Source organism: Lactuca saligna, chromosome 2 (genome assembly GCF_052625555.1).
Source record: "Lactuca saligna cultivar CGN05327 chromosome 2, ASM5262555v1, whole genome shotgun sequence".
NCBI classification, from domain to species: domain Eukaryota; kingdom Viridiplantae; phylum Streptophyta; class Magnoliopsida; order Asterales; family Asteraceae; genus Lactuca; species Lactuca saligna.
Genome location: NC_136418.1, coordinates 45,578,550 through 45,605,501, shown reverse-complemented (window position 1 = coordinate 45,605,501; position 26,952 = coordinate 45,578,550). Strand labels below are relative to the sequence as shown.

General features: G+C 32.8%; 1 protein-coding gene and 2 long non-coding RNA genes across 8 annotated transcripts; all 3 read left to right on the top strand.

Annotated features, from left to right (window-relative positions):
- The first annotated feature begins 7,097 nt into the window (after positions 1-7,097).
- On the top strand, positions 7,098-8,975 carry LOC145029678 (uncharacterized). Its single transcript, XM_078978171.1, has one exon. It carries the CDS (start codon positions 7,098-7,100, stop codon positions 8,973-8,975), a length of 1,878 nt encoding a protein of 625 aa, XP_078834297.1.
- A 1,878-nt stretch (positions 8,976-10,853) lies between these two features.
- Positions 10,854-11,979, top strand: LOC145028855 (uncharacterized). The gene is made up of 3 exons (XR_013676218.1): positions 10,854-11,495; positions 11,569-11,808; positions 11,893-11,979. It is a non-coding gene; the product is annotated as an uncharacterized LOC145028855 (long non-coding RNA).
- A 10,415-nt stretch (positions 11,980-22,394) lies between these two features.
- Positions 22,395-26,120, top strand: LOC145030921 (uncharacterized). 6 transcript variants are annotated; one of them, XR_013676737.1, is made up of 6 exons: positions 22,395-22,908; positions 23,002-23,125; positions 23,245-23,399; positions 23,672-23,717; positions 24,233-24,334; positions 25,778-26,120. It is a non-coding gene; the product is annotated as an uncharacterized LOC145030921 (long non-coding RNA). The 6 variants fall into 6 exon arrangements; XR_013676736.1 differs by lacking the exon at positions 25,778-26,120 and adding an exon at positions 24,592-25,769; XR_013676735.1 differs by having other exon boundaries at positions 22,398-22,908; positions 24,233-24,329.
- The last annotated feature ends 832 nt before the right edge of the window (positions 26,121-26,952 follow it).

The window sequence follows — 26,952 nt, the reverse complement described above, 5'->3', positions numbered from 1 at the left end:
TTCATCTTTAATGGTTAGTAACACCTATTTCTGCCTTATTGTTGTCACACACATGTATATAAAAAAGAGTAAATTACACCGGTAGTCCCTCGTGCATATGTCAAAAAACGTGTTTAGTCCCTATTTTCAAAAATTAACTCAGACCATCCCTGGATTTGATTTATCTTGCACGCTTAGTCCTTGTTGACATAAAATGACTATTTTACCCTTAATAGTTTCTTTTCTCATTTTCTTTTATTATTTTATCAGTTTTAGATTATAAAAAAAAAATAAAAAAATCAAATGTCCCCACCCCACCCCTCCCCTTCTCTTTCCCTTTTCCTTTTACCTTTCCGGGAAACTAGCACCACCAGAACCATCGGAAACCACCCGTCCTCCTCCTTTCTCCTGCAAAGAGTAAATTACACGAATTTATGTGGATCGAAGGATATACATACATAAAAAACCGGTTATATGACCAATTTACATGTGTTGGACATTAATTAAATGATTATGACAATTAAGATGGAAATTAGGCAAATTAACAACACCATCGGCGATACTAACAACATTATCGGTCAATGCCATCACCACCATATCTCGCCATAACCACTGTAGATCACCAACTACAAATCTCTTCTTCACAAACATGAATGAAAGGTACAAGAAGAGGAGCTTGTAGGGAAGAAGTCGCTGAAGATCCACATATTTTATCATGTTTGATGCTCGAGAAGGTTGAGCGATCCGAGACAAAACCTTAGGCGGCTATCGCGATCTGAAACGAAACCCTAAGTGGTGGTGATCTGAGACGATGAAGGTGAAGGCTTGAAGATAGAGTATTCATATTAGAGAAGGATGAGAGACAGAGAGGATGGTTGTGGTCCGTTGAGCTCCGTAATCGATTTCCACAGTGACAGCGTACATGTGAGGAGGCGGCGGTGGCTTGGAGGTGACGGTGGTGGATTGGAGGAGATGGCGATGATTACTTGCATGGGATGACATCGTTGGTGTAAAGGGGAGGACCCCAGTGGTCTCAAGAGGATGATGATTACCTCCGGTGGTCGGATTTTGGCTTTACTGGGGAGGTGAGATTTTTAGACAAAGATATAGAAACGGAGGGGAGATTTAGGGTATTTAGCTAAACGGGGGTAGGGTGTGTAAGGTGAGGGCCCACATTATTTTTTATATAATATAATTAAAAAAGTTCAACAATCAAAAAGAAAATAAACAAGGGCAATATAGTCTTTTCAAGTCTTCTAAGGGATGAAACATGTAGATTTAAACTGATGAGGGATGAAACGTGTAACTTTTAACCAAAAAAGGGACAGTCCGAGTTAATTTTTGAAAATAGGGACTAAACACGCTTTCTGGCGTGTGCACGAGGAACTATCGGTGTAATTTACCCTATAAAAATACGAGAAAGAACGTTAGAGAACAAATGTTGATATATGCAGCATAATTATTCATAGAGCCGCTAAGATTCTTCTATAGACCACTAGAAGATCTGTATAGTGACAACCGGTGTGACTTCTATGAGAACACACCATTTAAAGTAACAGTTTTGATTAATGTAAGTGAAAAATCATTTGGAATACTTACCAATTATGATTGTTTCTACTTGAATATGAACATTAACATTCTTGTAGAGAAATAGAACTTCAAATGAATCCTACTTAGCCAAATTAACAAACCAACACAAAAAGAAGCCTAAATTGATATATAATCAATTAGGTTTTGTTGAACAATTTTTTCAATTTATCAAAATTTTATTTTATTACAAACCTATATGAGTAATCAATAATCTTAAGCAAGTGAAAGAAGTAATTGTTAATTTAAAGCTAGTAAGAAAATACAATCTTGTGAAATTGCTTATAATTGCATGTTTGCTTATTGTCCTAGAGGTACCCAACCACTTGGACATGTATTATTATTTGATTAATTACTGGATTAATTACATTATAGAATATGAAAACATAATAGTTGTTCAATTTCATTTACACTTGATTTATTAATAGAAAATTCACAAATTTATAGTCATAAAAATATGCTTAATTTAATAATTTTTTTTTTATCAAAATTAGTAGAAAACTGAGTTTCTTGAAGAAACAAATCAAATACACAAAAACGATATAAATAAAAAAACAAAGAATTTACCAATAACATTTGAAGATCATGTCAGAAAGGTATGATTAATATGACCTTTTTGGCACTTTTCAATATAGTCATGGTTAATGTTTTCTCATCTTCAAGATGATAAGTACAAGTGAGTAGAAAAAACAAATTTATAAGCATAAAAATATGTTTAATTCAACAAATTTGTTATCAAAGTTAGTGGAAAATATTTTTTTTTTCGAAATATTCAATTATTAAGTATTTAGGATATTACTACTAGGGTATTTAGAGTTTTGCATCATCCTCAAGCTTCAATACAAACATCAACTAATGCTTATCACTATCAAGTAAAATTCTCTGCAATTTAAACTTAAATATAGTAAATATAATCAATAACATTATAAAAAAGGGTAAGTTTAAGAATAAATACATACAATTATTTAGTTAAATAGTTGGAAATCGAGCAATTGTAATTTAACATGTATCAAACCGTTTATTACTTTCAAAACTTGAGGTATTTACTATATTAATAAAACTTAAATTCACGATGATTGCTTTTCCCTTGATGAATTTTGGTATCATCGATCTACACTGAGTACGAAATATAATAATTATGAAGATATATCATGTTGATTTGCAAACATATATGATGACCAGTGCATAAATTACGACTTTAAATTTGGAGAGGATTTGAATTTTGAATTTTGAATTTTGAATTTTATTTCAGGGATAGAGGAAATTGGTGAAGGTTTGAGCAGAAACATTAATGGACAACGTGTTTGAACAAACATTGGTCAATATGACATACGCAATTTGATCTAAGGGTGGAAAATATATAAGTGAAACACAATCAAAAGTCTTAGTTGCTTTAGATGATGGAATAAAGTTTCTCTTTTAGACATAGATATCAATCTTCTGTTTAGTAAATGTAAATGTCTTAGTCTTCGTCTCTCTCTAGCATCATTGTAATGAGTTTTATTATTTAAATTTATAAAATTGTATGATATCATTAATATCTAAAAATAATAGTATTTCAATGGTAAACATTACTATTAAATTTATAAATAATTTCACAAGAAATATAAATAATTGTTTTATAACAGTTAAAAGATTTATAAAAGTTTATAATTTCCTAAAAAGTGGTAATTTTCTAATATTTATATTGAGGTTGTAATGAATAACATTGTAACAATGTTGAAATATTCACATTCAAATGAAATAATAAAGTAAAATATGATTAAATTTCTAAATACATCTGAGTTTAAACCTAAAAGGAAAATAGATGAATAATTCAACATTTCATAAAACCCAAAATGTATTCAACTGATCAAAATTCTAACCCAAAAACAAATACTATGAAATAAAGTCATCAAAAATCAAACCCCAAAACCAAATAGTATGTAAACAAAATATGAAATGAATAATATTCAAATCATTCAACTACTCAAATAAAATCATGAAAATCATATCTTATTTATCTTACTTTGGAATTAACAGTTTTGGCTTGCCTTCTCTAAAAGTACGATTTGTCATTGATGTTGATGGTCGTTTGTTTGAGGACATGGTTGTCACATTATCAACATCATAAACATCTTACCGGTTGCATTTTAATTCTTCATGTCCATACATTTTTTTAAAGGATGTCCACTTAGTGGACTTGTTGCAGTGTTTTTATCAAGATTTGAAGCGGGTGTGGCGTTATCACCGGTAAACGAAACAACATCCTAATGTAGAAAATAAATTCATATGTCAATCAAAAAGTTAATAATATTTTAAAGTTTGTAAAATATTAGATTTAGCTATATTATACTTAAAACCTTCTAATTTAATGTGTTTTGAGATCCGACTTTTGCCAATAAAACATTAAACGAATCGGATTCTGGCGCCTACATTTGTAGTACATAGAAATATGTTAGTTGGTCAACTGAAATATAAAAAACGAAATTTAATAAGTGTAATGTTTGTAGTATTCTTCATAAAAGAATGTTTCATGTTCGATGTTAATTTTTTTTCCAATTCAACAATGATATACTATCAACACTGAAGTTTGAGATTGCATAACCATCAACTTTGTTCTTCAAATTATAATGTGAAATTTGAATTTGAACACCAACTTTTTATTGAAAAGTACATTCAAAGAAAATGAATAAATCTCCATGTTACCCTCCTAAAAAAAATGGTTATAAAAATAGATAGACAAAAGGTAAAAAATTAGTTTTATATAAATGAGTTAATATCGATAACCTTATTAAACTTTTGAAGCAACTCTTGTGCGGTTTTTTCGAGAAGTTTCTTTGTGTCGCGATCAAATAACGTAGGTGACACCACACCGGTAAAGTCTTGTATTTAAATGTCGATTTTGAAACTAAAGCCATTGATATAAAAAAAATCCAGTAATATAAAATTAGAAAATTTAACTAAAGAGTATAATAATATGTATAAAAGAATTATTGAAAAACTTAGAACAAGATATATGTATTTGTTCATGCAAGTTGAAGTGTAACAATAAAAAACTTCTTCATCTAGCTTTTGGTCCGTTCTACGAATTTTGTCGTCATACGTTAAAACGACTTTTGTGGCTTTTTCTCGACAAACATAGGTCAGCATATTAAAAAAATTAATATAAAGGATCTAATTTTGTTTCTATAACTAAATGAATGAAACTAATATACTTAAAGTAGATTGATTAATTTTTTTCATTACCTCTCAACAGGAATACAGTAATAACAAATAATAAGAACAAAATAAATACAAGAAATTGTAGAAGAAGAAGGAGAACAGGGTATAGAACGAACCTAGAAAAAAGAATTATAAATCAAGATCGTTGAAGAAGAACATTGTAAAATCATACGACTCAATCCAAAATCGTAAGAAGAACAACTTCAATGTAATCGTATATATAGGTTGTTTTTCAATAAGGAAATCATTCTTACAAAAAAAAATGGGATCCTAAAATATTATCTTGGAGATTTTCGGTTATTCATCTGGAAAAAATGATATCATTTATATTGAATCAAAATTTCAAATTAATTGACTTGCTTAATTAATGAGTTTTAAATTCAAAACCATTATCTCAAATTGATTTATTTTACATGGGATATATCGGAAGATAAATTATAAATAATATTGATTTTGTTTTTTTACTCTTAAATAGTTTGCTAATTTAATAGGATTAGATTAGATTTTATAGGTTAATGACCAAATTATTGATATGCTTATTTAATGAGTTTTTTCAAAAAGAAAAAATTAAATAAAAACTAAACAGGTTTGAATTTTGAAACCAAAAGCTATAAATATAGGAGTTATATTAGGAAGAATGTTAATTAGAAAAACTAATATTTCGTATATAAATAGAATGATATACTGTAATTGATAATGTAATTATTGAATTTAAAGATTCTATAATTATTAAAGATTGTATAATTAAATGTAATTGTGTTTGAATTTTATTTCAAGAAGATGATATCAGCAATCTAATCTAATGGTGGAAAACATAGGATTAAAATGCAATCAATGGTCATGATTGCTTTATTGGTGAATTAAATGTTCTCTTCTAATAATATTTAGAGATAGCTCAAGTTTTCAAATTGAAATTATTAAACGATGGAAAATTGGTGTTGGCTTCTAATGTTGGAAAATATATTATATTCTTAAAAGATGTATCCAATTAAAAGTAATAAAAAACAATCTACAAAACTTATAGATTTTAAAATCATGGGCGTTTGAAAAATTATATTAAGCTAAGAAAACAAGATAATGGGAAATAAAACTCAGTTAGTTTATGATGGTTATATACCTAAGGTTAAATATGCATATTCACTTTTGTTGATTTTTTCATTAATTATCAACATGTTAATGTGAAATATGGCCAACTTTTTCTTAAATATAGTCGATATGTTAATATTTATTCCCTAGATAACTTATTCAAAAAGTGGTTTAAGTGTGTCTACCTGCACCATCTATATTCATCTCATGTATATGTATTTACTAAATATTGATTTTACAATTTATAGATGGACCGTGAAACTTGGATGTATGACTTGCACCGTGCTAGCGATGAATATTTAGATTGCTTGAATTTTTTTCTTAAAGTTGCTGATGATCATCGGGTGAAAGAAGGAGATACTCACATTTGGTGTCCTTGTAAAAAGTGTCATAACTACAAAAAGTTTAGGGAATTAAACATACTACAAGAACATCTGATATGCTATGGATTTATGAATGGATATACACGTTGGACATGACATGGTGAATTATTTGTTGATCGTAACATGGTTGATACTGAAAATAATGGTGATGATATTGATGATCTACAAAATGAAAATTCTGATAAAGTAGATGACATGCTGCATGATATCGAAGATAATATTCCAGATAAAAATTATGAAAAATTTCAACAAATGTTTGAGGATGCTGAAAAACCATTGTATCTTGGTTATACTGAATTTACCAAAATTTCCGCCGTGCTAAAATTGTTTAATTTAAAAGCAAGCAATGGTTGGAGTGATAAAAGTTTCACGGACTTGCTAGAGCTTCTACATGACATGCTCCCTGAAAATAATGAGTTGCCTCTTTCATTATACCAAGCCAAAAAACTATTATGTCCAATAGATTTAGAAGTCGAAAGAATACATGCATGTCCAAATGATTGTATGTTATATAGAAATGAGCATGCTAATCTACATGAATGTATCACTTGTGGGGCGTCAAGATATATGAAACAGAAACAAACAAAAGTAAACAGTGATGTGAAAAAGAACGACACCCCTGCAAAAGTGTTATGGTATTTGCTAGTCATACCAAGATTGAAACGATTATTTGCAAACGCTGACGATGCGAAATTGTTACATTGGCATGCTGATAAGCGTACGGTAGACGGAAAATTAAGATATGTGGCTGATTCTCCTCAATGAGAGAATATTGATTCTGAATTTAAAGAATTTGGTGGTGAGATTAGAAATATTCGGTTTGGACTTAGTTCAGATGGAATCAATCCGTTCGGAAACATGAGTAGCAGTCATAGCACATGGCCAGTACTTCTATGCATTTATAATCTTCCACCTTGGTTATGCATGAAAAGAAAATACATCATGATGTCATTACTAATTCAAGGTCCAAAACAACCTGGTAATGACATTGATGTGTTTTTGGCTCCATTAATTGAGGAAATGAAATTATTATGGAATTTTGGTGTTAGAGTGTATGATGCATTTGAGAAGGAGTATTTTCAACTACACACCATGATATTTTGCACTATAAGTGATTTTCCAGCTTACGCAAATTTGTCTGGATACAGTACAAAAGGAAAGAAGGCTTGTCCAGTTTCTGAAAAAGAAACAATATTTTTATGGGTGGGAGAATGCAAGAAACATGTATATATGGGCCATCGACGATTTATTCTAAAGACCCATGTTTATCGTAAGAAGGGAGATTTGTTTGATGGTAAAACTGAAAAGCGAGATATGCCTGACCCAATGGATGGAAAAACTACATTTTCCCGAGTTCAGAATTTAGATATTCAGTTTGGAAAACACAATATCAATAAGCATCCATGTAATTGGAAAAAGCGGTCTATCTTTTGGGAATTACCATATTGGGAAAAGTTAGAGGTACGACATTGTCTTGATGTTATGCATATCGAGAAGAATGTTTGTGATGCCTTGATAGCATTGTTTTTGGACATTTATAAGAAATCAAAGGATGGGGTCAACGCTCGAAGGGACATGGTGATAATGGGAATACGACCACAACTTGTACACGTTGAAAAAGAAGGAAAGCGCATGTATTTACCACCAGCTTTTCATACTTTGTCTAAAGATGAGAAAACAAAATTTTGTAAATGTTTGCATGGTGTGAAAGTTCCATCTGGCTATTCTTCAAACATCAGTAGGTTGGTGTCAATGAAAGACCTTAAATTAATGGGTATGAAGTCGCTTGATTTTCATGTTCTAATCACACATATGATTCCCATTGCAATCCGTGGAATACTACCAGACGACGTCCGATACGCAATTACAAATTTATGCTTGTTTTTTAACATGATTCATTCAAATTTTATTGATCCCCAAGTGTTAGATTCATGGCAACGCGATATTATCATCACTTTATGCCAACTTGAAATGTACTTTCCACCTTCATTTTTTGATGTCATGGTTCACCTTGTATCTCATATTGTAAGAGAAATAAAGGTTTGTGGTCGAGTATATGTGAGATATATGTACCCATTTGAGAGATACATGGGTTTCTTAAAAGGGTATGTAAGAAATCGACATCGACCAGAAGGCAGTATTGTTAAAGGATATGCTTCAGAAGAGGTGATTGAATTTTGTATAAACTATCTGAAAGTTGTTCCCGCTATTCGGATGCCACAATCAAGACATGAAGGTAGACTTCAAGGTATAGGTGTAGTTGGATTGAAAGTGATCGTGCCTAATCGTGATGAATTCCACCTAGCACATTTTACGGTGTTACAACACATAATAGTCGTTGCTCCATACATAAATGAGCACATGTCAAAGTTACGGTCTAGAAAGAAACAAAGGTCTGAAAAATGGTATGTTAAGGAGCAAATCAGAACATTTCCAGCATGGTTGAAGGAAAAGGTGAAAGAAAAGTTAGATAGAGAAACTCTTGATCCTTTGGTTCAATTATTAGCATATGGTCCGCGGAATGCTATGTCCACTTACCAGAGCTACGACATTAACGAATATACATTTTACACTGAAAAACAAGATAGAAAGAGTACACAACAAAATAGTGGTGTGACGTTAATAGCAACCTTGATTGGATACTCTAATGTGAATCATGAGGCACGAGCTATAATAGCCAAAGATTCATATTATGGTGTCATTCAAGAAATTTGGGAATTAAAATATGATTCATGAACTATAGTACCGCTCTTCAAGTGTAAGTGGGTCAAGAATAAAGGAGGTGTTAAAGTTGACGAAGATGGTTTCACACTTGTTGACCCTTCCATTGATGGCTAAACATCTAAACCATTTATTCTAGCCAATCAAGTTAATCAGGTATTTTATGTTGAGGACCCAAAGAATTTTAGATGGCACATCGTCCTACAAGGTAAACGACGTATACTTGGTGTTAAAAATGTTGAGGACGAGGAAGAATACATCCAATTTGACGAGCTACCTCCATTTTCTATCGGCATCACATCTTCAGATGTCATTATCAATGATAGTGCTTATTTAAGGTAAGACCACAACGAAGGAGTTTATGTTGAATCTAAGAAGAGGAAAAGGTATAATGTCATTTATTTAATTTAAAAAACCATAACAACAAAACAACTTGATTGTCATTTGAAACGAAATAGATTATGACATTATATACTTACTATTTTTTGTTTGTTTGCATAAACAAAAAATGACATCTTAGTTATAAGAACATCTACTAGAGAAGATATTTGTGTTTATTGACTTTGTTTTATTTTATTTAATTATAATGTATTTCAGTTAATATTGTAAACAATTTAATATTTTCTTTTTTTTAATATATTGCTTTTGTTATTTATTATTTAATATTATAGAATTCATTATGTATGTTATATAACTAGAATATAGTTAAAATCTTTCAAAATTTTCAAATAAACTAGTTAAAATTCAAAATTATTGTAATCGATTAATATATATATATATATATATATATATATATATATATATATATATATATATATATATATATATATATATATATATATATATATATATATATATCATGGGTATGTAATGGGGAGTGTATTAGAAAAACAAAATCAAAAGGTAATTTGTTAAAAAAGTACCAACTCCGATGACATATATTAGAAAAATAATTAAGAAAAAAAATGGGCCGATCGTTTATTGGAACAGGGCAATTAATTTACCCAAAGTATTTAAAATCCCCATCCAAAAATTACCCACTGTACCCTAAATTAGATCGTAAGTATCCTCCTCCAAGAATTATCGTTTTTACCCTCTCCACGTTGCAGCATCTTTCGCCAACAAAGACGGCGACACTAGCAATTCTTCATCACCGGCGACTACTATCAACTCTTCCTTTATCGCTAGTGACCATCGGTCAAAATTAGACGTCAGTTGGCCATAAACTCTCCATAACCGGCGACCACCAGTCAAACCTCTGCCACCTAATTCACAGTCGTTGACCACCAGGTATGTTTCTTTCGGCCGACGTTTTTTAACAGTTTGTTCTAATTTTACTACGTGACCCGCTACCATCTTCACTCTTCTTTATACTATTAGTAAACAACTAAATACCCAATTGTACAAAAGGTCGATCCAATTCATCTCTGTGTTCTAATAAGTTGCATGTGATTTTTTCTTAAACTTTTGTTCAATAATATAAATAGTTTTTGTTTATCTAATCCACGATAAGCATCATAAAGTGGAGAAAAGATGAAATATGGCATCCTAGAACAGTCTGCAATAAAAATAAGTAACAATAAATGTCATTATGTAGATTTTATTTGAAAAAAAATAAAGATAATAGAAAGAATAAAAAAATGTACTAGACTGTATTGAATATTAGAATATGGGAGAAGAATTATGATTGTTTTTATATGTTTAGGTTGCATCACAATTCATATTCCCATATGCCACATCCCACCAGAAAAGAAAATTTAGGAGTGTATGACAGTTTTATAAAGGGATGGGAGTGTTAAGAAGTTTTAAAAAGCAAAGTGTGGACCTACATAATCAAAACGTTGGTGTCCATGCATTTTCTCTTAGTACAAAATTTAATAATATTTTAATATATACCGGGTATTCCGGTTTGACTAGAACGGTTTTGACCAATTTTTTGTTGAACTGTTGGGATGAATTTAAACAATTTGTTAATAAACTAACATGATAGTTGCATTGAAACCGAGTTCTACAGTAACCTACCCATCCAACAATGGAAAATATAGAAATGAGTAAGAGAAGCATCACATTGATAAGGGAAAAGACTAAAGAAAAATTAGCAGCAATGCATGTTGATTTCGATAAACATAATCGAGGTATTGGAGATTATCAACCTAAGTTTGCAAGTTATTGTGGAGTCACAAGTAGAATTTCTATCCTTAAAGAGAGTTGGGATAAAGTATCTAAGTCATAGCTCCACGACTTGTGGTTGGACATTAATGTATGATATTTATTACTTGCTAAATGTTCTTTAATTAATAATTTTTACTAATAGTTACTATACTTTATTTAAAAAAACCAAATTATTGGAATATACCAAATGATGATCCCAAAAAACAAACACTTCAAGTATGCAATAAGTCATGGAGGGCCTACACGTCGACGCTTGTTACTGATTTCATGGACAATGGTCTTGATGCATCAAGTTTTTACCCGTACCTAACCAAAGAAGCATGGGAAGATTTTGTTAAGCTAAAATCTACTCAAGAATTCCAGGTTTTTTAGGCTTTAGTACCTATTTATGATACTTTATACAATACATATTCTAATTGCATTTATATGTGTGAAGGAAAAAAGGAAAAAAGGGAAAGAGACTGTGAAGAAGAACAAAAATCCAGCTCACTTAGGCCCATAGGGGTATTGTGGGAACAAAGCTCGGTGGGATAAAGATATCGAGTTAGGTGCGAAAATAAAAGTACACCATGTATCAAGCGAGCAGCCAAGAGATTTTATCTATGCTAGGATGAAACGCACTCCCTCAGGGGATTACATTGTAGCGCCTGAGAGCGAGCACTTAGCGGATGAGTTTGTAAGTGTATTTTTTTTGTTCATCTCTATATACCATTTATTTAATAAGTATGTTTTAATAAAATCCTTTTGTTTGCATGTACAGATATCAAAAGTGATGGGTTTGAGCCATAAGAACATTCTTATGTGCACATACAAACCCTAATGCTTGGATCTAGGTTTCTCTAATTAAACATGCAATGTATCCAAGACTTTGATTGATAGATCTAATGAAAACAGATCTGAAACATTACCTTTGATTACTTGCTTGAATCTTCTTGTCCTTGGAGCTTAGAGTCACAATTATCACTCCTCTAATGGCTTACAAACACCAACTAGCAAGAGGATGATATGAAAGAGAGAGGAGGGAGAGAAAATTCGGCCAGGGTAACTCTAATACCAAGAGGTGCCGATTTCCTCACCCCTAAGGGTCTATATATATACTAGTGAGCTTCCTAGGGTTTCACCGTTAAACCCTAATTGGATATCTTAGGCCCTAAGTAATCCAATCTCCTTATTGATAAGCCTTGGACGATTTCTAGGCTCTTCCAAACCCTAAAATGGTCCACCCCTTATCTATATGGAATCATAGCTCAAAATACAACTATCATACAATTGACAGTTTATGCCCCTTTATTTAATTAATCTCTTTAAGTCACCAAATTAATTCCTAATTAATTTATGACTTATATTAATCAAATAATAATATTATTATTCCTTATATTATTCTCATAATATATTAATAATATTTCTTCTCTTATTATAAATCATCCTATCAAGTTGCTATGGTGAAGGCAACCCAAAAGGACCATGCTCAATCGGGTCAAATACTTGCCAAATATAGTTTCAGCCTTAGACACTATTCCAACAGTCTCCCACTTGGATAAGTCTAGTAACTATACATACAAGCATAATCCGATTAACAATCGTAGCTCTCAAAGACGCTGTCAAACTCTGATCTTATCAGTCATGTCCTTTAGATAAAGGATCGTATAGTCCTCTGTTCAGACATCACGTAGACACAATCATTGTCCAATGTTTAGTTTCTCGATCTCAGATTTATTCGACATAGAACTTAATCAAACACATCAATTTAGTTCTGACCGGGCCCGACACATAAGTCAAATCAAATCATCAAGCGGCCAAGATATCGCTTTTACCCTCTTAGGATAAAAGTAACAGATAAACTTCGACTTATATGGATTTACTTATTCACTAATCAATTATACCCAACAATGCGTTTTATAACATCAATTTACTGATGCGGTTTCGCATCATCAATGTACAATCAATTAATAAATAACAAACCATATATCTAGGTTTTAAGACCATATGATATTATCATCTTGTGATCACTTACAATATATATATATATATATATATATATATATATATATATATATATATATATACCTTAAAGTGATTCCAGCAAGTTCGGGTTTGTTCCAATGCTCAAAACTTGTTCATAAGCACTCATGAACGTTGCAGCAAACCTTTGCTATGTCTAATACCATTTAAACAATCTACATACCAATTCATGACAATCTTCATTCATACCTACTTCCAACTTATGAACGATTGTGGACCTTTTGAATAATTCAATTATTCTTAATAACTCAATTATTCAGGAAGTGAAAACATGCAAAGTGAAACAATAGTTAAGCAATTAACATATGACAATAACTTTACTCATAAATAATACTCCTTTATTTAATCATCAAATGTCAATTACATTTATCTATTACAAGGTTCTAAAACTATCTAATCTAAACTAACATCATCCTTCAGCCCAATGCTCCTAGCATACTGCAAATGCTTAACCATACTCAGTCCCTTCGTAAGCGGATCTACTGGGTTATCTTCCGATGATATCCTCTTAACCACGAGGTGTCTTTCTTCTACTCAATGTCTAATAAAGTGATATTTTATGTCGATGTGACGAGATCTACCATGATCCCTCGGTTCCTTAGTCAAGGCAACCGCTCCTTCATTATCACATAAAATTTCCATAGGCTCCTTTATGGCAGGCACAACTCCAAGATCACCAATGAAGTTATTCAACCGTATTTCCTCCTTCGACGCTTTGCTCGCTGCAATGTACTCTGATTCGCACGTTGAATCAGCTACGGTTTCCTGCTTGGAACTTTTCCAAGTTACTGCTCCTCCATTAAGGGTAAAGACCCAGACCGACTGCGAACGGTAGTTGTCCCTGTCAGTCTGGAAGCTGGCGTCACTATACCCTCGCTCCTTTAAGTCATCACTCCCCCCGAGGACTAAAAACCATTCCTTCGTCCTCCGAAGGTAGTTAAGTATATTCTTGACCGCAATCCAATGGGCTCTGCCAGGGTTCCCTTGATATCAATTGACCATGCTCAAAGCAAAGGCTACATCAGGGCGAGTACAAGTCATAGCATACATGATTGAGCCAACTGCGAAAGCGTATGTTACTCGAATCATTTATGCTATCTCGGCTTCAGTACTCGGACTTTGAGTCTTACTTAACTTGGCATTACTTTGTATCGGTAATTATCCCTTCTTCGAATTTTCCATACTAAAACATTTTAGTACTTTATCTAAGTAGCTAGTCTCTTACTTCTTTCTCTCACTATTCTTATTCCCAAAATATAAGAAGCCTCTCCGAGGTCCTTCATAGCGAAACACTTCCCGAGCCAGGACTTAACCTCCTGCAGTGTCGGGACGTCGTTTCCTATAAGTAGTATGTCATTGACATACAAAACGAGGAAGCTAACTATACTCCTACTGGCTTTGACATATACACATGATTCATCTTCGCTTCGTACAAATCCAAACTCTTTGAATTTCTCATCGAAGCAAAGATTCCATCTGTGAGACGCTTGCTTAAGCCCATAAATGGACTTCTCAAGCTTACGCACTCTATTCGGATGCTTCGTATCGACAAAACCCTTTGGCTAAGCCATTTAAACATCCTCAGCCAACTTCCCATTAAGGAAAGCGGTCTTGACATCCATCTGTCATATCTCATAATCATGAAATGCAGCAATGGCTAGCATCATCCATCTTGAAGATCCATTTGCACCCAACGGTCTTACGTCCGGGCACATTATCAACCAAATTCCAAACTTGGTTATCATACATGGATTGAATCTCGCTGTCCATCACCTCTTTCCATTTCGCAGACTCTGGGCCTGCCATGGCTTCCTTATAGCTATTAGGTTCGTCTAAATTTATTAGTGTGCCATCACTAATATACGTGTCCCCTTCGGTATTAATATGAAAACCATATAACTAGGGTTGAACTCTAACTCTTTCAGAACGTCTTAGAGGTAAGGACTTGTCAATTGGTTCAACCGGAGTTTCCTCCTCGGGTTGAGCGCCAGCGGTAGAGGTTCCCTCATCACTTGACTCTTGAATCTCTTCAAGCTCGATCTTCCTCCCACTATCTCCTTGGCTTATGAGTTCTTGCTCTCAGAAAACCCCTTTCCTTGCAACGAAGACTACATTGTCATTCAGTCTATAGAAGAGATATCCAAAGGATTTCTGCGGGTAGCTGATGAAAATACATCGCTCACTATGAGGTTCGAGGTTGTCGTGAGTATGTCGTCTTACGAAATCCTTGCAACCCCAAACCTTGATATGTGCCAACGAGGTAGCTTTCCCTGTCCACGTCTCGTGAGGTGTTTTGGCAACCTTCTTTGTAGGGACTCGATTAAGGATATGAGCGGCAGTCTCTAAGGCATACCCCCAGAATGAGATAGGTAGTGAAGCACGACTCATCATAGAACGAACAATATCCAACAAGGTTCGATTACGCCTTTCTGCCACATCATTCAACTGCAGTGTCCTAGGTGGCGTCAATTGTGAAATGATTCCGCATTCTTTGAGATAGTCATGAAATTCAAGACTTAGGTACTCTCCTCCTCGATCGGATCGAAGCATCTTGATTTTCTTGCTCAGTTGATTCTCCACTTCATGTATGAATTCTTTGAACTTTTCAAACGTTTATGAGTTTTTCTTGATTAAGTAAATATACCCATATCCACTATAATCATCAGTAAAAGTCACATAAAAGCGGTTCACATCCTTTGTGGCGGATCTAAAGAGTCCACATACATCGGTATGTATGAGATCCAACAAACCCTCACCCCTCTCACAAGAACCAGTGAAGGGTGACTTAGTCATCTTTCCAAGTAAACAAGACTCACATGTGTCATCTTCCCTAAGGTCGAATGACTCCAACACTCCATCCTTTTGGAGTTGGGCTATGCGCTTCTTGTTCACATGTCCAAGACGACAATGCCACAAACATGCTTTATCCATACCATTGGAAGAATCCATGTATAAAACATCATTTCCTAGGTTATCTACAATCATAACAGTTTCATAAATTCCATAACATGGTATTGCTTCAAAATATAAGACACCATTTAGATAAGCATAAATCGAACCATTCTCATTATTGAAAGAAAATCTAAATCCTTGTCTAAACAAACCATGAAACGAAATGATGTTTCTTGCCATATCTGGCGAGTAGCAACAATTATTAAAATCTAAACTTAATCCATTACTAAGCACTAAAGAATACACTCCAGTCTTGGTCACAGGCGACGATCTTCTGTTCCCCATGATTAGATTTATTCTTTCACGCTCCACATCCCTATTTCTTCTTCGTCCCTGCAATTCAGAACAAATGTGGTAACCACACCCGGTATCAAGAACCCAAGAAATAGCATGAGATGAATCATTAGATTTAATTGTATAAATACCTGCGAAAGACGGCTTCATTCTTTCCTTCCTTGATGGCTTGCCGGTATTCTGGGAAGCTTCTCTTCCAATGCCCTATTTTGTGGCAATGGTGGCACTCTGCCTCCTTTGGGTTAGTGTTGGGTTTAGCAGGATCAACTTTGGTCCCACTAGAAGAGGAACCATCTTGGGACTTTACCTTGCGGTGGCTCTTTGACTGAGCCTTCCTCTTCATTCCTCTTCCTTGCCCAATAGCCAAAACAGGAGCAGCGGGTGGATTGGGAGTTGGCGCAACAAACTTATCCTTGAGGTTGATCTCAGCAACCCTTAGGAGACCTTGTAGTTTGCTTAGGGTGACCTCTTCCTCGTTCATGTGGTAGGTCATCCTAAATTGGTTGTAACACGGAGGCAAAGAATGAAGTACCATGTCGATAGCCAAATCCTCCCCAAAGTCGACATTCAACTTGCGAAGACGATCGACATACCTTTGCATCTTTTGCAAGTGTACAGTTAGAGAATCTCCATGTCCCATTTTAGTGGTGATCATGTTAGTGAAGATCTCGTAACGTTCCTGCCTCGCGTTTTGATGGTATCTCTCCAATAAGTCTTGGTGCATCTCGTAAGGATACATGTCCTCGTAGGACTATTGGAATTCGGCATTCATTGTGGCTATCATGATGCAATGAACCTTCGTTGCATCACATTCATGAGTCTCAAAAGCAGTCATTTCAGTCGGAGTAGCGATTTCTGGATTGATCTTCTCGAGCTTCTCATCAAGGACATACTCCTTGTCCTTGTAGCGAGCAATCGTGCGAATGTATCTCATCCATTCGCTAAAGTTCATTCTATCAAAAGTCACCTTTTGGCAAAGGCTCATTAGCGTGAATGAGCTAGCAGCAGCGTTGTTCGCGTTCGACATCTACAAATAGAAAGAACAAAGTCTGATTAGAATTGAATCCCTAATTATCACCCAATATGAAAAATTAGGGCTAGGATCCAACAACATTATTTACACATTAGAAAAGGGATGCCGTAATCCAACATGCAAACAATTTGAAGGTAAGTGAATGACGATTCACGAATTCTCCACCATGAAAACATGACCTTAAGTTCTAAATGTATTGAGAATTCCTGGGTTTCGATGAGATTCATTGAACTTTTCAATGGCATGTTTAAATCTCGATATGCCCATCTCGTTTGGGACTGGGATGCCGAGGATCTACACGGTGCCTTCATTGTAACAATCACCTATTCAAAGTGTCGGTAAACCACACATGCTCCACCGAACTATGATAAACAATGAATCAGCCTTTGTCACCTTTGCTTAGAACCAATTAGTGTTCCGGTAAACCACACACGCTCCACTAACTTCTTAACAAGGGTGCAAAGTGTAATTTCATGGGATTGCATCAATTCACTTTTCCTAAAGTAACTAGGATTGGGAATTTGAAAAACATGTAGTTACTTTGTATTTAACATTATACTTTTAATGAGGAGATAAAGTTGTCCTATCCTACCCGTTCGGCTAACGACCTTCCACCGGTCAAGCAAGCGGTGGGTGTGAGTTTACACCCATTAAGCGCCATTTTATAGGCCGCAACCTTATACCCACCTTATAGACCGACTTCGTGAATGGGGCCTACTAACGGTAAGACTAGCATTTTAATCAAACATATATATATATATATATATATATATATATATATATATATATATATATATATATATATATATAGATCCGATAAGAAATTTTTTTTGGTAGGAAGGTAAGAAGTTTTTTTCTACATATTTTTTTTAACGAACAAAATAAATGAATCACTAGATGATTCATTTGTAAGATGATTCATAAGAAAAAATTCCCAAAAAACATCTTTATGATTCATTTTTAAGTAAATTAAGAAAAAATTCATTTTTATGATAATTTTAGTGAGTAATAACAAAATCGTTGTATAAATGAATCATCGAGATGTTTTTTTGAGAATTCTTTCTTGTGAATCATCTTACAAATGAATCATCTAATGATCCATTTTGTTTGTTAGCGAAAAAACTATGTAGAAAAAAAACTTCTTACCTTCCTACAAAAAATTTCCTTCTTATTTGATCTTGACTCTCTCTCTCTCTCTATATATATATATATATATATATATATATATATATATATATATATATATATATATATATATATAGATTATTCTTGTAATATTATATTAGTATAGGCTTGAATTTTAAACTTGTAAAATTCTAGGGTTTGTAATTTAAGTTGTCCAAATTAAACTTTTAATCGCAAAACTAAATTTCAAAACTTGAGGGTTTGTTTTAAACCTTTTCAAAACACAAGGGATCAAATAACAAATAATTTAAATTAACCATTTAATCTCATAATTATCCATATTTGATTTATTTAAATGTTTCTTGCAAAACAATTCACCAATTTAATTAAAATAATCAATTAATTATCACATAAGGAAATTATTATTCAATTAATTGGTAAGTATCTTTTGTTAGGTCAAGGATATACTCAAATATATGTTAAAATCGGATTTATATTGACCCATAAAGATAAATGCAAGTTTCCATAAGATAAACAACAAGAAATCCCGAAAATAGCTCCATTTGACGCTCGGACTCGCCGAGTACCACACTGGACTCGCCGAGTTCATCAGGCAGATGGACAAAAATCGAATTTTTCAATCAACAATCAAGCAACCAATGCATCAATTTAATAGAAACCAATCAAGGCTCTGATACCACTGATGGGTTTGAGCCATAAGAACATTCCTATGTGCACATACAAATCCTAATGCTTGGATCTAGGTTTCTCTATTTAAACATTCAATGTATCCAAGACTTTGATTGATAGATCTAATGAAAACAGATCTAAAACATTACCTTTGATTACTTGCTTGAATCTTCTTGTCCTTGGAGCTTAGAGTCACAATTGTCACTCCTCTAATGGCTTACAAACACCAACTAGCAAGAGGGTGATATGAAAGAGAGAGGAGGGAGAGAAAAGTCGGCCAGGGTAACTCTAATACCAAGAGGTGCCGATTTCCTCACCCCTAGGGGTTTATATATACTAGTGAGCTTCCTAGGGTTTCACCCTTAAACCCTAATTGGATAACTTAGGCCCTAAGCAATCCAATCTCCTTATTGATAAGTCTTGGACAATTTCTAGGCTCTTCCAAACTCTAAAATCTTCCACACCTTATCCATATGGAATCATAGCTCAAAATACAACTATCATACAATTGACAGTTTATGCCCCTTTATTTAATTAATCTCTTTAAGTCACCAAATTAATTCCTAATTAATTTATGATTTTTTTTTAATCAAATAATAATATTATTATTCCTTATATTATTTTCATAATACATTAATAATATTTCTTCTCTTATTATAAATCATCCTATCAAGTTGCTATGGTGAAGGCAACCCAAAAGGACCATGCTCAATCGGGTCAAATACTTGCCAAATATAGTTGCAGCCTTAGACACTATTCCAACAAAAAGATAAACCCATAGTTGATTTGATGGAAACGGTTTTAGGAAAAGAGCACCCAAGTCGCACGAGGGCAGTGGGTTATAATGTCACTCTAAAAGAATCAAGGATTAACCATAGAAATAAGAAACAACAAGAGTTACCAGATTTGGAAGATTTGGTGATGAGGCTAGAGGAGAGATTGTTTAATAAGTTATATGAGAAGTTATATGATAAGCTGATGACTGATATGGTGCTTGATATGATGGCTAAGGTGGTAGATACTGTTGGAGACATGGTCGACTCAATGGTGGCTACTAGTGTGAATCATGGCATGATGCAACATGATGATACTCGTAGGAACGAGGAGATAAAAGTTAGAAGCCCAAAATTGAAGAAACCTAGTGTTGTATCTACAATGATGGATGCATTAGATAATATAAAAGGTATACATTGTTTCTTCATATAGAATATATTTAAACACGCATTAACAAACTAATTAAGTACATGGTATATATATATATATATATATATATATATATATATATATATATATATATATATATATATGTGTGTGTGTGTGTGTGTGTGTGTGTAGGCTCCCATTGAGTGTTAGTTGTTGCTACCATCAGATACACAACATCATATCGTTGCCGAAGGGAAAGTCTACCCATAAGAGAATGGGATGTTACATGGGATACCGCTCAAAGAGCATCATGTGAAGGTATCTGTATGAAAGATTTATGACGGTTATAAGTTGTTCCCTCTTCCTATGTCGACTGAAGAAACATGTAATTTGGGGAATGCATTGTATGGTTTTACACAATGGCCACGAAATCCAATTACTCTAGTTAAGGTAAAATACAAATTTCCTTTATTTTTTAATATTATAGTCATATATAATGAATTCAATATGTAACCATTTCTAAACTTCCTAGCCCACTCCAAATGTGCAAAAAGATCAATGACCTCCCCACACATCGACGACAATACCAACACCGACATCGACACCGACACCGACACCATCATCAACACAGGTTAATACTTCTCATAATCCTAGTGATAAGGTAGTAGCTTAAACTTATTGTTAGGCCTTAAAACTTTTAGTTGATCAAATGGTTTTTTAATGTAGATACACCAAAAAAAAAGAAAGTACGAGGAGACCAGCAGTTTGCCCCTTACAAAGAAAATATCACAATTTGTGATGCCAAAAGAACTAAATGGTAGGCCAAAGATCAAGTTATTGTATAAAACTTTTATGAGCTGCAACATTGAATATCCAATTCATGTTAGAAGTGAGCTAGAGATCTTTGGAGCTGGGAGGACTGACGTTGTAATCTATTCGGCCGTGATTAAAGAGCTTATGACGAATAAGTAACTCGATGTCGATTCTATTTTTTGCTTTCAGATGTGAGTATGTTAACATTTAAATAACTAATATTTCATAGTAGTTTACCTTTATAATATATACATTTTTTTTTTCAGGATGCTACATTCAATGTTTCAACACGATAATAAATGTGCCTTCATAAACCCGCAAAAAATCACGGCCTTGCAATGTGGAACCGATGAGGAACTCGGAACAAACGTTGTTGTAAATGAGTTAGTTGATGCAATGAACTTTCATCAACATAAAGATATTTTTCTAGCACCATATTTGCAAGGGTATGATATTTTAGAAAATGCTATACGCCTTATTTGTTTGTCAATAATTTTTGCTGACATGTTTAAACTTTACTAGGTTTCACTACATATTATTTGTAGTCTGCCCTTGTACACATGCATGCTACATTTTGGATTCATGTCAAGGTATGAAGACATTTGAAGACTATGATATCCCAACACATATCGAAAAGTAAGAAGTTTATTATTTAGTATTCTGTAACTGTTATTTTTTCTATAGATTCTAAGAAATCAATAATGCTTACTTTTTTTAGAGCTATTGCAATGCTAAATAAACAATCCAAATCAAGATTTTATGCAATGACATGTAATATCGTATAGGTAACTAATTTTACTTTCTCTCTCTCTCTCTCTCTCTCTCTCTCTATATATATATATATATATATATATATATATATATATATATATATATATATATATATATATATATATATATATATATATATATATATATATATATATATATATATATATCCCTTAATAACCATTTAGAATGTTTTGCTGAATTTTAAGAGGTACATCTTTTAATACAACATTTACAACCAGTTTATGCATTCCTGAAAATCAGAACTTACTGACGCAACCATTGAAAAAGTCAACAAACAAATTCCCCAATTTTGTGCATAGAATATTAGAGATTCATTCAAAACAGAGACTCACCAAATTATTCAAATCATTCAAAACAGAGACTCATCAAATTATTCAAAACCCCGTATTTTCGGATTTCAATCATGAAATTCTCCTCTCTTTTTAACCACCATTGGCCGCTGATTTTGGTCCCACTCCTCAATATGTTTGCCTTCCAGGCTTCTTCTTTCTCTCTAAATAAGAAACCCTACTCCTATCAACTTAGCCATTCTCTCATATTTCTCAATTCTAAGGTGTGAAGAATGCTCTCACTTCTTTGTATCTTAGTAACCCTCAATTTTAAGGTTTGTCACCAGCATCCTTTGCTAGCCCCGCTTACACCACCACTCACAAACGCACACGCACACCATGCCAATTGCTACCGTCCACAAACTCTGTCTACCACGACGACCACCACTATGCGTCGAGCACTGCCACCATCATTTACAGCTTCGACTAAAGCCATCACGACCCACAGCCAACAAGCCCCTGCTAACATCACCACTCAAAGTACAAACGAGGCAGGAACCTTTAGTATTAGAGTAGATCGCTTAATTGAATTTGGCTTCAAAAAATAAAAAAGTTGGCGTTCATATCTTTCTCTCTGCAAAAGGTTGGATTTCAGATTTTGTACTTATTTTTTGTATGCCATCCATCTCAGTTCTTCCCTCTCTTTGTTTTTCATTTCTTTTTTTTTTCCTATTAGACAACCACATCAGGCCAATGCCAGAAACCTCAACGAACACGTACAAAAAGATATGATGTGCCATTCATTCAAAACGTTTATATTTTTCATCTTGAAATGAAGACCTAGAGTTAGAGTTGAACAGGTAAGTAAATTTCCTTCATTTTCTTATACATTTTATCTTTTTTCTCTTGATTACTAACGTTTTTGTTTTGTTTTTTTTTTTACTTTTGATTTTCCTCATTTGCAATTTTGTATTTTTAGTTTCTTTTCGTTTCTACTACAATCCTTCTCTATGAAGGTTAGTAGCCGACCCCATGTACACTTTTGCTATCTTATTATTCTTTGTAAACTTCAGACCAAGGAAAAATCTGGAAAAAAATGTTCTGATGGAGCTATTGACCATGGTTCACGAACAGGTATGTGAAAATCTATTAGATTAGGATGAAAGGAAACTATCAAGATATTGGTTTATGAGATTATAAATCAAAATATTCTTTCATTTTCTATCACTTTATTAATATTATGCGTGTTAGAAAAATTCATGCTCTTAACTTGAACAAGCATATTTTAATAACACAATTTTCGACTAACAGGAGTTGTTTTTCTTTCATTATTTGCAAGATTGTCTATTCGTGTAAGATTTCAACTCTAACCAATCAAGATTTCGATTGTTATTTTGCCAATTCAGGTACAATACTTGAACTTGAATTAGATATCCCCACCCAGTATGTAAGGTAAAAGTCTTACCTTGTCCCAGATTGGTCTATGTAAGCTTTCTACCTGGCCATTTTTTTTATTATTTGACTTCTAGCCTGAAACAAACTTATTTTAACATTCATATTTTGATTTTTATTCGCATGCACATAAGGTGTTTGATGTAATTACTCACAAATGTATTTATTTGGAGCAGAGAAGGGCATATGTCTTCAGTGAAATGGAAATTTGAGTTTTATGTTTTCAGACTTTTCTTTCAAAATATTACAATTACAAATAAAATGTTTTGAAAATATCTAGACTCAAGTTTATAAATTTGGACCTATATGAATGCCTTTTTTGCTTAATCTTTTTTCCTAGTAACGGGATGAATACAATCAATTCCATCCCATGTGCAACCATTTGCTCAATAACTCTATAGATTTAATTTTCTTTGGTACCTTTGTATTAATTGCATTTTTATGGAGAATACATTATTTGATATTATTGTTTTGTGGTGATTTATCTAAAACAATTTTTTTTGTAATGAATACAGAGTATGTTACTCCAATTCCAACATATAGAAGTTGCCAAAAAGATTGAAGAGGGAAAAGGAAAAGATGGAAGATGGGAAAAGAGGTTGTGGCTGAATGGTAAGGTTTGTTTAGTCATTGCATCTATCTGATATGAATTGCATCATTTTTCCTCAACCTCTTATGATATAACAAAATTGAACTGCATCATTTGTAATATACCTTCTCAGGTTTAAAAATCTATAAATTAAGAAATATTTGAGCAAATTTTTGTCAATATGGGAAATTCTATGTTCAATTGGTTTTATATATCAAGTTTTAGTTTTAGATATTTTAAATAATACTAATTACCTGTATATGGCTTATGCATGATCTATTGAAGCTGAACTCGGTTCCGGTTATGATATGGTGGCCTCCAGTTTATATGTAATTGTATCCACATATAAGATCACTCATATCTTACATTGCATATATTAATTTGTATTGGCTTTTTTGAATTAGATTTTTCAAAAGAGCATGAGTTGGTTAAATCACTATTTACTAAGATCCAATACATTAACCAAATGTGTGAGGGGCTCTTGGTAAAAATTGCAAATGTCTTAGGCGATCATTATTTTATTTTGGCACAAGAAGAAAGTATAAGATAATTTTGTTTTTCTACATTTTCATGGATTATTATTTAATTATGGAAAAATATATGCTTTTTAACACATTTATCGTTAGAGTAATTGGGAGCCAGAGTAATAAACACAACCTTGACCTGTTTTTCAAATACATTCACTTTACCAATCTCTTGAATGATGGAACCATTTGCTATACATGTTGATTACTTTTTCTCAAACTCAATAAAATAGTTTTTTTAACATGTCAACAAAGTTAGAGTAGTTATTTATAGAATAACATAAATTTATGAAAAAAAGGATGGGGTTATTCCAATGCCTATTATTTCTTTTAGACATGACCGTGTATATGGTTTCATTAAATTTCATATCAAATTATGCTAATTGTTTGTCTTGTACCTTTATTCAAGTATAAGTTTTTATTTTAAACTGTGTATTGAGGATGTGTTTACTATGTGTGTTTGTGTTTAACAACAAAATTTCAAAAAGAAGGAACCAAAAGCTTAATTTTGTGGTTTGGCTTTGGACGGATACAAAGTTTTGTGAGCATGAGTATTGATTTATGTTGCATGTTGTGGTTCTTTCTAATGTTTTTTCTCTTCATTTCATGGGTCTTACTTACATCTCCCTTTATGCAACTGGTAAAGGCTTTCTTCCACCTATTTATAAGTTTTCAAAATAGAAGACGAGTTAAATGTCATTGGTTTATGGTTAATACTTTTTTTTTATATCTACATAGCTTCGAAGTAGAGCAAAGGATTAAAATTTTCCTAGGAAGTGTTATTGTTGTATTTCTTGAACTTTATAATAAAATAATGAAAGTATCATCTCTTTTGGCATCCGGTAGATTTCTTAAGAGCAAAGTTTCATATTTATGTAAGTTGTTGGCAATTTGTACGTTTAAAAGTATCTTATTTTAAATTTTATTGATAATGTATACATGGATAGAAAGGGATTCAAAGTGGGTCAACCTGACTAAACAAGCTCCAAGTTAAAAAAATTCTACTTGAGTTTAGAAAATTAGAAAATTTTCCAGGAAAAAGAGGGTATTTGAAGGGGAAGCCACATGCCTTTTCATTGATACAAGACTTGCATTACTGGAAGATAGCATCAAGGTGAAGCAACAAAGCATATTTTAGTATTTTTATTGTTATTGTATAGAGGAGTAGCAACGGATCGTATATAGATATTCAACAAATCGATTTGTTTATGTTGGCATATATCAAGTGTTTTGGTTGGTTATGCTACTAAATATTAACTATTATTAGAAAATTGAAATATTAATTTATCATTAACGTGTGCAATATTAATAATTCTCTTTGATTTTATAAAAACTTCAAATCCACCCCTCATTTTATTAACATTTGTTTTGTATCCTTTTTAGTTCAATGTAGTGAACTGAATTATTATTATTATTATTATTATATATATATATATATATATATATATATATATATATATATATATATATATATATATATATATATATATATATATATATATATATATATATATATATATATATATATGTTAGAGTCTTAGAAAAGCCTCATGAAATGATGAAAAATATAAAATTCAACGATATATAATTATAATTGAATTGGACCGGTTCCTACATTTATGTATCCAAGTTAGATTGAACATGTTTTGCATGACAACTTTATTAATCGTTGCCTAGAACAATATCACATAGACAAGTTTGCATGTTGCACCCATAGGGAAGTAACATGATTACAAAAACCATTATTTTCAATGATGGTGAGAATAATATGTAATTTGCACACAATATCATATGTTACCGAAAAAAACTAGTTTTCGAAATAAACCATTCGTCATTGACGTTTTGCACGGATAAACTGTCACACCCCGAAACCGAAGGCGGAATCGTTCCGGGGTGGAGGTGACGTCATGTTAAGTATCACAACCAATGTACATAGTAAGCAATGTAAACAACCATTACATTACATACGAAAATTTACATTTGTTTGAAAGTAAAGTGTTACAAGTGTTATACATATGTATATATGAACAAAAGTAAAGACGTGTCTTCTACGTACTCCGTCTTCGCCAAAAGGATCGTTGGGTACCTATCTAATGTGGACCTGAGAATACAAGCAGTTTGA

Coding starts and splice junctions, on each gene's coding strand:
- LOC145029678 (XM_078978171.1), top strand. CDS start 7,098: ATGAGTAGCAGTCATAGCACATGGCCAGTACTTCTATGCATTTATAAT.